The 12,163-nt window shown below is 36.6% G+C and overlaps 1 protein-coding gene across 1 annotated transcript; it reads right to left on the bottom strand.

The window, feature by feature from the left end:
* Positions 1-8,277: 8,277 nt before the first annotated feature.
* LOC141645813 (uncharacterized) lies at positions 8,278-9,516 on the bottom strand. The gene has a single exon (XM_074454002.1). It carries the CDS (start codon positions 9,418-9,420, stop codon positions 8,416-8,418), a length of 1,005 nt encoding a protein of 334 aa, XP_074310103.1. The 5' UTR covers positions 9,421-9,516; the 3' UTR covers positions 8,278-8,415.
* Between the last annotated feature and the right edge of the window lie 2,647 nt (positions 9,517-12,163).

Here is a 12,163-nt window from a genome sequence, read left to right as displayed (position 1 = left end):
TTTAATTCATTTTAAGTGAACGAAAAACTAGCATTACGTGAATGAATTAATTTAGGTGATGGCTTATATAAAATCGTGTAATATCTGTATATCAAAGAAAACTAACGCGTGACCTCTATATGAGTCAGTTTTCGTGCAATTATTAGGTGGTTTGGTTTTTTAGGCGGAAAATGATGCAATCTATCGTTACGATAAAATAAATAAAAAGAATGCAATACGTAAATAAAAATTCCTAGTGTGGCCTATCCTAGTAAAAAGAACATAATACAACTTTGGAATCCACCGTTGGACCCGAGAAGCTTGTCTGGATGTTCCATCTTTTTCATGCAGCGGGAGTGAGCATCCGGTCTTCATCTTTGGTCTTCTCAAAATTGCAATTAAAATTTAAAAAATATAAACCAATTTACATTCTAAATAAAAACTGTAATTATAAAAGAAAAACAAAATGGAGATGCGAGATCTCAAAATACAACCAAGACTGTGTTCCATCATTACGGTAACACGTTCTACTAAGGCCACACTAAGTTACAACTGTTTGCAAAAATAAATAAATACGTAATTAAAAGCATTCAAGGCATTCAACAATAACGATAAAAAATGCATCAACTAAAACAAATTTATTCGTGACATAATTCCGTAATTATGTTAAATTTATCCAAACCACCAGAGACAATTAAAATTATGTGATAAAACCGCTTTAATCAACTTAATTTTAATTCATTACAATCCGTTACTTTAAATCGCTTTAAAATAACTAAATGGCACGTGAGTGAACCGTTTCACTATCAAGCGAATGCATAAAATCCGTATTATGCACATGTTAAGGCCAAAAAAAAAAAAAACTCAAATTTTTTTTTTTTTTTTTCTCTTCACGTCTGGCCGTGAACAGTACCCAAATTTTTTTTTATTTTTTTATTTTGGAGCTGAAAACCGAGAGCTCAAAAAGCAAAAAAAAAACAAAACAAAAAAACCAGCGGTACACATGAAAACCGAGAGCCTCAACATACAAAAACAAGATCGATTTGTTAAAACCAATTGCAATTTAATCTAATCCGTATAGAATTGAAACTACAATTGATGAATCTTTAACACATTGTTATGAATATCGATTGCAAGAACAATATGCAAAGATCAAATCGAAAACAAAAACAAAATAGACATGGCACGGAATTAAAGAAAACAGCCGTGTAAAGACAAGACACGGTTTTCAAGAAAAAAGCAGCCGTGCAAAAAAAAAAAAAATTTAGCCGTGCATAAAAAATTTTCAGCCGTGTGGTTTTTATGCAACAAAAATTTATCGAATCAATTCGTTTGATGAAAATCACATAGAAAAATTTACGTGGCCTCGCTCTGATACCACTTGTGGGGTAATATCCGTATAAAACCCTTTAATTATAGGACTATAACGTAAATTTAATATGCAAATTATTGTCATAAACGAAAACAATAGAAACGATAAGGAATAAAGAATCAACCCCGGGTCCTTGGGAATTCGGCCTAAGATCAGAAATCAACAGAGATTTCCTCCTAATCGATACACCCAAGACCGTCTGAGACTATGCCCTTGTGCTAGAAATGTATTCTCTAATTGCCTTGCAATATTGAGAGAATTGTTGTGTGAGTTTTTCTTAGATGTGAGATCTAGGTCTTGAGAGGAAATGTTCTCCAAAACCCTAGTAATTTTTGCAAAATGATAGATTAGGTCACAAAAGGAGAGGAGCTCTCCTTTTGTTCCTCACTCGGCAAACCGTGAGCATAAGGGGGGAAATGGGCTTTCATTTCCTCTTAATTTTGACTCATGGTCCGACTCGAAAAAGCTAAATGTATATGACGCGGTTTTATTATAAATCGTCATCGGTTATCGGTTATTAAAGCATCAACTAATAACACGGATTAGTTGAATTATTAATACATGTCCGACAAAGACAATATTGTATAATTAATTCAATATACATCAATTAAATATAATCGTTTATATTTAATTTGCGAATTAACTGCTTAATTCGTCTTAGCCATTTTTATTATTTAATCCGTATCAAATAATCATCTCAACATCGCGTTTGACTAATTATTAGTCAATAACTCGGACTAACTGCTTAGTCAACTTTGGCATCAACATGACTGTATTTTCATACCGTCACATCTCTCAAACGTATCCTATAGGTGTGACTTTTAGGGACCAGTTGATCACCGCCATCTGTATGACAATAACGTCAAACTTATCTAGCAAGCCAACCGTTATTGATAAACGTGGACCAACTGATAATAATACAAAAGTATACCCTTTGATCCTTTTAGAGATTTAAATGTTATTACACTACTTGTAGAGGACACCAGCCCCAACAGTGCCGGTATGCGATAAATTAGTTAAAAATAGATGAGTACTTGTTATTTTGGCTGAAATCGAATACGATGACTGATGAAGCGACCTCGAGCACGTGGTAAAAGAATTGGGAGAAAAAGTAACATAAAACGTTACGACCTCCCAAATGGCTCAAATTGAAGTTTATAATACACGGTTTTCGGGATTTTATGGTCCCTGAACAAAATGTCTGTAAATCATATGCATAGTTCACCGGGTCAGATAAAGCACCCATTTAAATTTTGAGAAGCAACAGATAACATTCAAGGGTACCGGTACGCGATAAACGAGTGTGGGACAAAAATCATGTACTCCTTAAAAATAGATGAATGCTTATTATTTAGGGCTGTAAATCGAATACGGTATCTCTGAAGCGACCCCAGACACGTGGTAGAAAAATAGGTAGAAAAAGAAATATGACCCGGTACGACCTCCCAAACGAGTCAAATTTAAGTGTAAAATACACAGTTTTAAGGATTTCAGGGCCGGCGGACAAAAATGTCTTTTAAATCATACGGATGGTTTCTCGTGTAAGATAAAGCAGTCATGCAATTTTTGAGAAGTAACAGAGGACATTTGAGGGTGCCGGTACGCGATAAACGAGTCATGGACAAAAACCATATCCTCCTTAAAAATAGATGAATACTTATTATTTAGTGCTGAAAATCGAATACGGTAACTCATGAAGCGACCCTAGACACGTTGTAAAAAAACAGGTAGGAAAATAAATATGACCCGGTATGACCTTCCAAACGGGTGAAATTTATGTGTATAATACACAATTTTTGTGATTTCAGGGTCTGAGAACAAAAATGTCTGTAAATCATACGTATGGTTTCTTCGGGTCAGATAAAGCAGCCACACAAATTTTGAGAAGGAACAAAGAACATTTGACGGTGTCGGTACACAATAAACGAGTCTGAGATGAAAATCGGGTATTCTTTAAAATAGATAAATACTTCTTAATTACGGCTGAAAATCGAATACGGTAATTCATGAAGCGATTTATGACACGTGGTAGAAAAGCTGGGAAGGAAAAGGAATATGACCCGGTACGTCCTCCTAAACGGCTCAAATTTTTGTTTATAATACATGGTTTTCGAGAATTAAGGGTCCCAGATCAAAAATATCCGTAAATCATATACATGGTTTCTCGGGTAAAATAAAGCGGCCACACAAATTTGGAGAAGCAACGGAGGACATTTAAGTGTGCCAGTATGCGATAAAGTAGTTAAAAATAAATGAATACTTGTTATTTAGAGTTGAAATCGAATACGATGACCGATGAAGTGACCTTGGGCACATGGTAAAAAAAACTGGGAGAAAAAGTAACATAAAACGTTACGATTTCACAAATGTCTCAAATTAAAGTGTATAATACACGGTTTTTGGGATTTTATGGTCTCTGAACAAAATGTTTGTAAATCATTCGCATAGTTCATCGGGTTAGATAAAGAGCCATACCATTTTTTAGAAGCAACAGATGACATTTGGGGGGTGCCGGTACGCGATAAACTAGTGTGGGACAAAAATCATGTATTCCTTAAAAATAAATGAATACTTATTATTTAGGGCTGAAAATCCAATACGGTAACTCATGAAGCGACCTAGACACGTGGTAGAAAAATAGGTAGGTAAAGAAATATCACCCGGTACGACCTCCCAAATGTGTCAATTTTAAGTGTATAATACACGATTTTAGGGATTTTAAGGCCCGGGAACAAAAATGTCTGTAAATCATTCGGACGATTCCTCGTGTTAGATAAAGCAGCCACACAAATTTTGAGAAGCAACAGAGAACCTTTAACGATGTCAGTACGCGATAAGCGAGTCTGGGATGAAAATCAGGTATTCTTTAAAAATAGATGAACACTTCTTAATTAGGGCTGAAAATCGTATACGGTAACTCGTTAAGCGACTTGTGACACGTGGTAGAAAAACTTGTTTGAAAAGAAATATGATCCGGTACAACCTCTTAAAAGGCTCAAATTTAATTGTATAATACACGGTTTTCAAGAATTCAAGGTCGCAGAAAAAAAATGTCCGTAAATCATATTGATTGTTTATCGGGTCAGTTAAAGCCGCGACGCAAATTTGGAGATACAATAGAGGACATTTGAGTGTGCCGGTATGCGATAAATTAGTTAAAAATAGATGAATACGTGTTATTTCGGGCTGAAATCGAATACGATGACTGATAAACGACCTCGGGGACGTGATAAAAAAATTGAGAGAAAAAGTAACATAAAACGTTACGATCTACCAAATGTCTCAGATTGAAGTTTATAATACACGGTTTTCGGGATTTTATGGTCCCTGAACAAAATGTCTGTAAATCATACGCATAGTTCATCGGGTCAGATAAAGTAGCCACACAAATTTTGAGAAGCAACAGCGGATATTTGAGGGTGCAGGTACGCGATAAACGAGTGTGGGACAAAAATCATGTACTCAGGAAGCGACCCTAGGCATGTGGTAGAAAAATAGGTAGGAAAAGAAATATGACCCGGTACGACCTTCCAAACGGGCCAAATTTAAGTGTAAAATACACAGTTTTAGGGATTTCAGGGTCGGCAAACAAAAATGTATATAAATCATACAGATGTCTTCTCGGGTCAGATAAAGCAACCACACAAATTTTGAGAAGTAATAGAGGACATTTGTGGGTGCCGGTACCCGATAAACGAGTCTTGGACAAAAATCATGTACTCCTTAAAAATAGATGAAAACTTATTGTTTAGGGCTGAAAATCGAATACGGTATCTCATAAAGCGACCACGGAAACGTGGTAGAAAAATACGTAGGAAAAGAAACATGACCCGGTACGACTAGACCTGGCAAAAGCAACCCGACCCGTTTGACCCGACCCGAAAAAGCTGACCCGAGACCCGAAGTGACCCGAACTACATCACCCGAATTTGACCCGAAAACCCGAATTGACCCGACCCGACCCGAACATGACCCGAGCTTTCTTAACCCGAACTGGCCTGACCCGAAAATGACCCGATCCGAAACCAACAAACCCGAAAATGACCCGACAAAATATAACTCTAATTGAACCGAAAAGACTTGAAATGAAAATTTCTCTATTATTCATTGACCCGAAAATGACCCGACCCGAAACAACCCGACCCGCTTAACCCGGAACTGACCCGACAACAAACCCGAAACAGACCCGAAACCCGAAATGACCCGTCCCGACCCGAGTTAACCCGAAATCAATGAGAAATCCGAAATGACCCGACCCGAATTGACCCGACCCGAACCCGACCCGTTGACCCGTTCTGCCAGGTCTAGGTACGACCTCCCAAACGGGTGAAATTTAATTGTATAATACTCGGTTTTCGGGATTTCAGGGTTCGAGAACAAAAATGTTTGTAAAGCATCTGGGCGGTTCCTCGGGTTAGATAAAACGAAAACCGTGTATTATACACTTAAATTTGACCCGTTTGGAAGGTCGTACCAGGTCATGTTTCTTTTTCTACCACGTGCCTAGGTTCGCTTCATGAGTTATCTTATTCAATTTCCAGACCTAAATAATAAATATTCAGCAATGTTTAAGGATTATATGATTTTCATTTCAGACTCGTTTATTGCGTACCGGTACCCTCAAATGTCCTCTATTGGTTCTCAAAATTTGTGTGGTTGCTTTATCTAACCCGAATAACTGTCCGTATGATTTACAGACACTTTTGTTCTGAGATTCTGAAATCTTGAAAACCATGTATTATACACTTAAATTTGATCCGTTTAGGAGGTCGTACCGGGTCATATGTCTTTTCCTCCCAGTTTTTCTACCACGTGTCATAAGTGCTTCATGAGTTACTTTATTTGATTTTCAGCCCTAATTAAGAAATATTCATCTAATTTTAAAGAATACCTGATTTCATCTCAGACTCGTTTATCGCGTACTAATAGCCTCAAATGTCCTTTGTTGTTTCTCAAAATTTGCATGGTTGTCAGATTTCAGGATCCTGAAACAAAAATGTATGTAAATCATACAAATGGTTTCTCGGGTCAGATAAAGCAGCCACACATACGCTAACTCATGAAACAACCTCAGACACGTGTGTGGTAGAACAACATGAAGAAAAATAAACATGAACCGGCACGACTTGTATATATAGACCAGACCTTTCATTAGTACCTAAACATTTTACTTTTGTTTCATTTACCATACTTTACACGTCTAAAGTTCAAAACAAATATTTGCCTTCTTAAACAAGACTTTGTGTCATACTTACTAAAGAGTTTAGGATTCTAAGTAACTAAGAGGGGAGGGGGTGAATTAGGTACTACTTAAAAATTTCAACTTAGTCTTTATTGTTTTAAAGCAAGTTGATTAACCACTATGAAGAACAAATGGATACATCAAGTAAATTGAATGATTAAGTGTGTATCATGATTGTTGAAGAAAATTGCTGAAATGAAAAACAACAGTTGTTCTGACAGTTGCTTGTTTCTCTTAGCAAATGAGGTAAAGGCTAAAGACCAGAAGCAACAGTATTTAGGGCCGTTGTTAAAGAAAAACGCAAATGAAGTACAAATGAAATAATTGCAGCGGTTGCGATTAGTTAAGTGAAGTGATCTACTCCGACGACTTAAAACCCTTACAATAAAAAGGACCAACAACCTACTCCGGTTGCGACAAAAGTTCAAAGACTACTCCGTCTAAGAAATCCACACTCTAACTTAGAATGTTTACAAGATCACGTTTCCTCAAACTGATTTGAGAAGAATTGATAAGGACAACTTATTGTAAGGATTTTAGAGGTCAAACTTTTTAGCATGTGACAAAAGTTTTGACCATCCAAAGTTTGCACACAAATGGGCAATCCTTTAAAAGGTGAAATAAGAAAAGAAGGTTTGTAAGGCTCCCAAAGAAAGTTTGTTTTCAAAAATATAACATGTGAACCAAGCAAAAGAGGACAGCCCTTGAAAGACCATTTTGGAAATAAATAAATTTTGCTTTCATAAAGCAAGGGAAAGTCTTTTTAATATTTTAGAGAAAGCCTTTTAGGATATTCAAATGTCATATTCTTTTCTAAAAAACCTTTCATTATTTTCAAAATATGAGAAATGTAATTTTTACAAATAGAAGTTGTTATTTGAAAGCTTGAGTATTTTTGAAACTAAAGACTCTTACTTCTTCAAGTGACACGAATCTTGGGCAACAGTCTTGCGGACTGTTGCTATGACCTTGAGCAGCAACAGTCTTGCGGACTGTTTTATGACTATTGCTTAGTACCATATTCCCTTACCCTTACATTAGTGACACATTACACTAACTCGATTTCTTGGGCAGCAATTATCAACACTTCTTTGACTTTGATCATTGATTAATTCTTGCGTAAGAAAGTGGTATTTTTCCTGAAATGGCATACTTAGAAACACAATTAAAATGGACATGTCATCATCAACAATTAGGTCCTAACGCTTACTAATCCTTGAAAGTCTTGGTCATCAATTGTACGCTCATAATTCCTTTAACCTTTTTATCTCCATTATTTCGCATGCATTTCTTCACATCTCTACCACTTTGCAGTAGACCTTTTTTGATAATCCGACATGGCGTGGCTAAGGAATAGAAGCAATAATAAGGGCCATGGTCTCAATAAGAAATTCAAAAGTTGATAACGTTAGTTTTGGTCCTCCAATTGACTAAGACCCCAAAATAGAAAAGGACAACAAATAACCGGGACAGAGGGAGTATTAATTTTGATGTAATAGTAACTTACAAATCCCCAGCAAGAGATTGTAAGCTACTATTTCTAGAATTCTAGGTCCGCATGGATGGCAGTGATTTTGATGGTGACGAAATTTGAATCTAGGTCATGAGGACCATCTCTCATGACTTTACCAACTAAGCTAATTGACATTAACATCTATTCGCTTGGATATTCATATGATAACTAAAGAATTCTCATTTTATTCAATTTAGCAGTAACATCTAATGTGTTTCACTTGTTTGATACATTGATACATGATGAATTTTACAAACTAGATCACAGAAATTCGGTTTTAGAATACAAGAAATACCATATTTTTTTTTCTTAAGTAAAATACATTTTCGAAAATATTGGCTCAGAAACGACATGATTCGGCGATTCCTTCTTTTTCCATAGACACAAATCAGTGACCAAAGGAACAATAGGTTTCTTCTTCATCAACCTTTTCGTCTTTGACTTGTTCTCCTTGAAATAACCTTCATAATCACTAATGCTCAAAATTTGAGCTAAAGTAGGAGAGTCTATACTCTTCACCATTAACTCACTTCTTATTGTTTTCTCTTCATTTCTCGTCTCCGTCTCTTTATTCTCCCCTTCATCATAGACTGTTATCGACTTGGTTGTCGCTTTGCCTACTTCTTCATCTGTCTCGACTTTGGCTATCTTTGACATGCTTTTATGAAGTTCCGCATTCAAAGAGGCTAATGCCAACTCGGTCTCTGTTCCTTTCTCCTTTAGTAGCTTGAGTTCCGCCTTTGTTTCTTGTAACTCGACTTCTAGTTTCTTTAGTACCATCATCATCATCACTAGATCATTCCCATGGACTATATTTCCACTACTCTCTTTTTTGTGATTTTTCGGGATTGGAGTCATTTTGTTCGTTGGTGACTCTGTTGGGACCAGTATGATCTCTGATGAATGTGATGGCTCATCAAAAGACTGTGTTTCATTTCTGACCTCAATAGTTGGTAGGTTTGGAGATGACTGTGTTTCATTCCCGGCCTCAATAGTTGGTAGTAGCTCTGGAGATGACTCTGGTGTTTCAGTTCCTACCTGAATAGTTGGTAGTAGCTCTGGAGATGAGTGTGTTTCATTTCCGGCCTCAATAGTTGGTAGTAGCTGATCTGGAGATGACTGTGTTTCATTTCCGACCTCAATAGTTGGTAGCTTTGGAGATGACTGTGGTGTTTCATTTCCTACTTCAAAAGTTGGTGGCTTTGGAGGTGACGGGATTTGTTTGAGGAAAAGACGGTCTCCAAAAATGGAGACCGCCTCTTTAACTGAGCGAAAAGGGCGAGAGGCATCAACCTCGGGTGTTGAATTATCCATAGAATGCTAAAGACTTGAAGGTGGAAGACATTAACAAGTTTGTTTTGGGTTCCCATTCTTTTGTAGGAAGGAAAATGCAAGAAAAGGGAGATTGTTTGAAAGTAAAGACTTGTAATAGTTTGGTGTGAAGAACAAGACTTGTTACCAACTTTCATATTATGAAGTACAAGAGATGCAAAAATTAATGCTAATGATTGTTAATTGTGGATAACATATACCGTCTCTAACAAGTTTTCGTGATGTGTTTTATCGAGTGACTATCTTCATCCAGTGGCAGTGCCAGAATTTGAGTTTAGGGGGGCGAAATTTTTTAAAGGGGGCTGATAAGTAAAAAGTTCGAAAAATTTAACTACAAAGTTCGAAAATCTTAACCGCCAGAGGGACGAGGACCCCTCATAACCCTCCCAGCTCCACCACTGTGTTCATCTACTTTTATTTCCGCGAAGAGAAATCGACGGGAAAAAGGCAAGCTATACAAAATCTTGACGTAAAAACAATTTTGTTTCAACTTGTGATAAGTTGAGATGTCATTATCTATACATCCATAATGTTGTAGTCTGTTATTTTAACTAATGCATGAGTAAAATAAATAGATGCACCTACTCTCGAAATAAGATTAGAAGCCCTAGACCCAGGAGTGATAACGAGCTAAATCGAGTTGAGCATGAGCTTGACCTTGCTCAGCGTGTGCTTACAAAGTACTCCGTAAAACTTTAGATTGAGCTCACCTGAGCTTAAAAAATTGGTACTCGTTATCAAGGTTGCGAGCTTTAACCAGAGTTTGAGCCCTCCAGCTCAACTCGATGACCTTGTATATATTGTTAAATATTTTATATATTGTATATAAAAAAAGCAAATATCCTTTGAAGTTTTCGAGCTAAGCTTTTGAACTACTTCCTATTCCACAGCCTTCATCCACACGAAAAAAAGCCTCCGAGTCTCCGACAATAGCGCCCCCTTAAAACGATAAAAAAAACACAGTATAAAGCTTTCAGTTACGGCGTAATTATTTTCTTCGTATAAGTTACTTTGTTGCATTACTAGTTCGCAACTCTACAACTTAGAATTTTTTTTGAAAATGGTGCTCAAACACAAACTAATTAACGAAATGGGTTGAATTTCAAAGTATTTGCTCAAAATGGGTCCACGTCATCACCGAAGTTAGGCTCGGATTCAAGTCGCTCTCCCGCTCAACGACCTTACCCAAAGTGTAACTTGATGTCCACCCAAACCGCAGTATACTACTTCAAGGCAAGTCGCTCGGGGGGTGAGCGATTTGAGTTCAAAAAAAAAAAAATAACGCTGTTAAACAGGTTCGAACTCAAGATCATCCACAAAAATGACACTAATTCTACACTACATAACCACCAAAGCAATCAAAGTTATATGTTAATTCTAACTGCCTTATTAAAATATTGAGTAAATGTTGTTAAAGTCCCAAAATGCATTTATTGCTATTAATATTAAATATGTAATTTTAATCTCCCTAATAAGTCATAACATTATCCTTGGTGTTATGGTTAGGGGGTGTGAACTGTGAAGTGATTGTTTTAGCACAAATTCTTGTTTGTGACGGCACATATCCGTCACTCAAGGTACCCACTTTTTACCTCACAAAGTACCCACTTTTTCTCTCTCTGCAACACTATTCATGTGGTCCCTTTTCTCCACTAACCCATTTTGTTACCATTTTAACTCACAAAATATCCGCCACAAATGGTAACCCGTCACAACTCACAAGGGAGACCAATTGTTGTTTTAGTTTGCGGGTTCGATTCCCATCAGTTACGTTTTCGATTTTTTTTTTTTTTTTTTTTTTTTTTTAATAAATTGCTAAGTCGCTCAGCGGCCGAGCGTTTTGGCTTCAAGTCGCTCTCCCGCTGAGCGACCTTAATCTGACTCTAGCATCGCTAAAACCGAGCCTACGTGGACCCATTTTGGGTAATTAGTTTCAAAGTCACCCCATTTCTTTAAATTGTTTGTTATAAAACCCCATTTTGGAAAAACATTCACAACTCCGACACATATAAGTTATATATTAGTACCGTGCCAGGGCTGCTCTACCCCAGCCCAGCCTGCCCTTAGCCCGCACCAGCCCGGCCCAGTCCAGCCCAATGTCCACCTCTACATATAACCCCTAACTTCTAACTTGTGCTTATAGGCCATAGGCTCGTAGGACACTAAGGCTATTTAAATGACGGAAATTTTGGTAAATAAATATCTTATTGGAAAGTATGGTAATAAAATTCATAAAGTTATTGGAAAGACTAATCCGACAAACCCGTCTCCTAATTTAAATTGGATAATCATACATGTTAGATAAACCGTCTCCTAATTTCACATGTTATTTTTTCAACGAATAATTTCCTTATTACCGATAGAATATATTTTTGTTCTTAATTAGGACACATGCATGTTAGATAAACGGTCTCCTAATTTCACATATTTTTTCGACGAACAATTTCCTTATTACTAATCGAATATATACCTCTGTTCTTAATTATGGAAAGATTAACCCGTCTCCTAATTTAATTTGGATACTGCCCAACACCGAATTCCTAATCCCAGATGATTACCATAAAAGAAGTCCTAATACAATAAAGCTTAGGCAAATTATTAAATTCCATGACTCACTATATATATACATACATACATACATAGGTTTATTATAGAAGATCAGTTTCATATACAAATCTTTATTATTTAGCATGGCAAAAGATGATATGTGTAATCTACCATCCCT

The sequence above is a fragment of the Silene latifolia genome, chromosome 3 (genome assembly GCF_048544455.1).
Source record: "Silene latifolia isolate original U9 population chromosome 3, ASM4854445v1, whole genome shotgun sequence".
NCBI lineage: Eukaryota > Viridiplantae > Streptophyta > Magnoliopsida > Caryophyllales > Caryophyllaceae > Silene > Silene latifolia.
The sequence above is the reverse complement of the archived record's forward strand: the minus strand, read 5'-3'. Positions and strand labels throughout refer to the sequence as shown.

Bases quoted from the DNA above. Each gene is read 5' to 3' on its own strand.
- LOC141645813 (XM_074454002.1), bottom strand. From the start codon at position 9,420: ATGGATAATTCAACACCCGAGGTTGATGCCTCTCGCCCTTTTCGCTCA.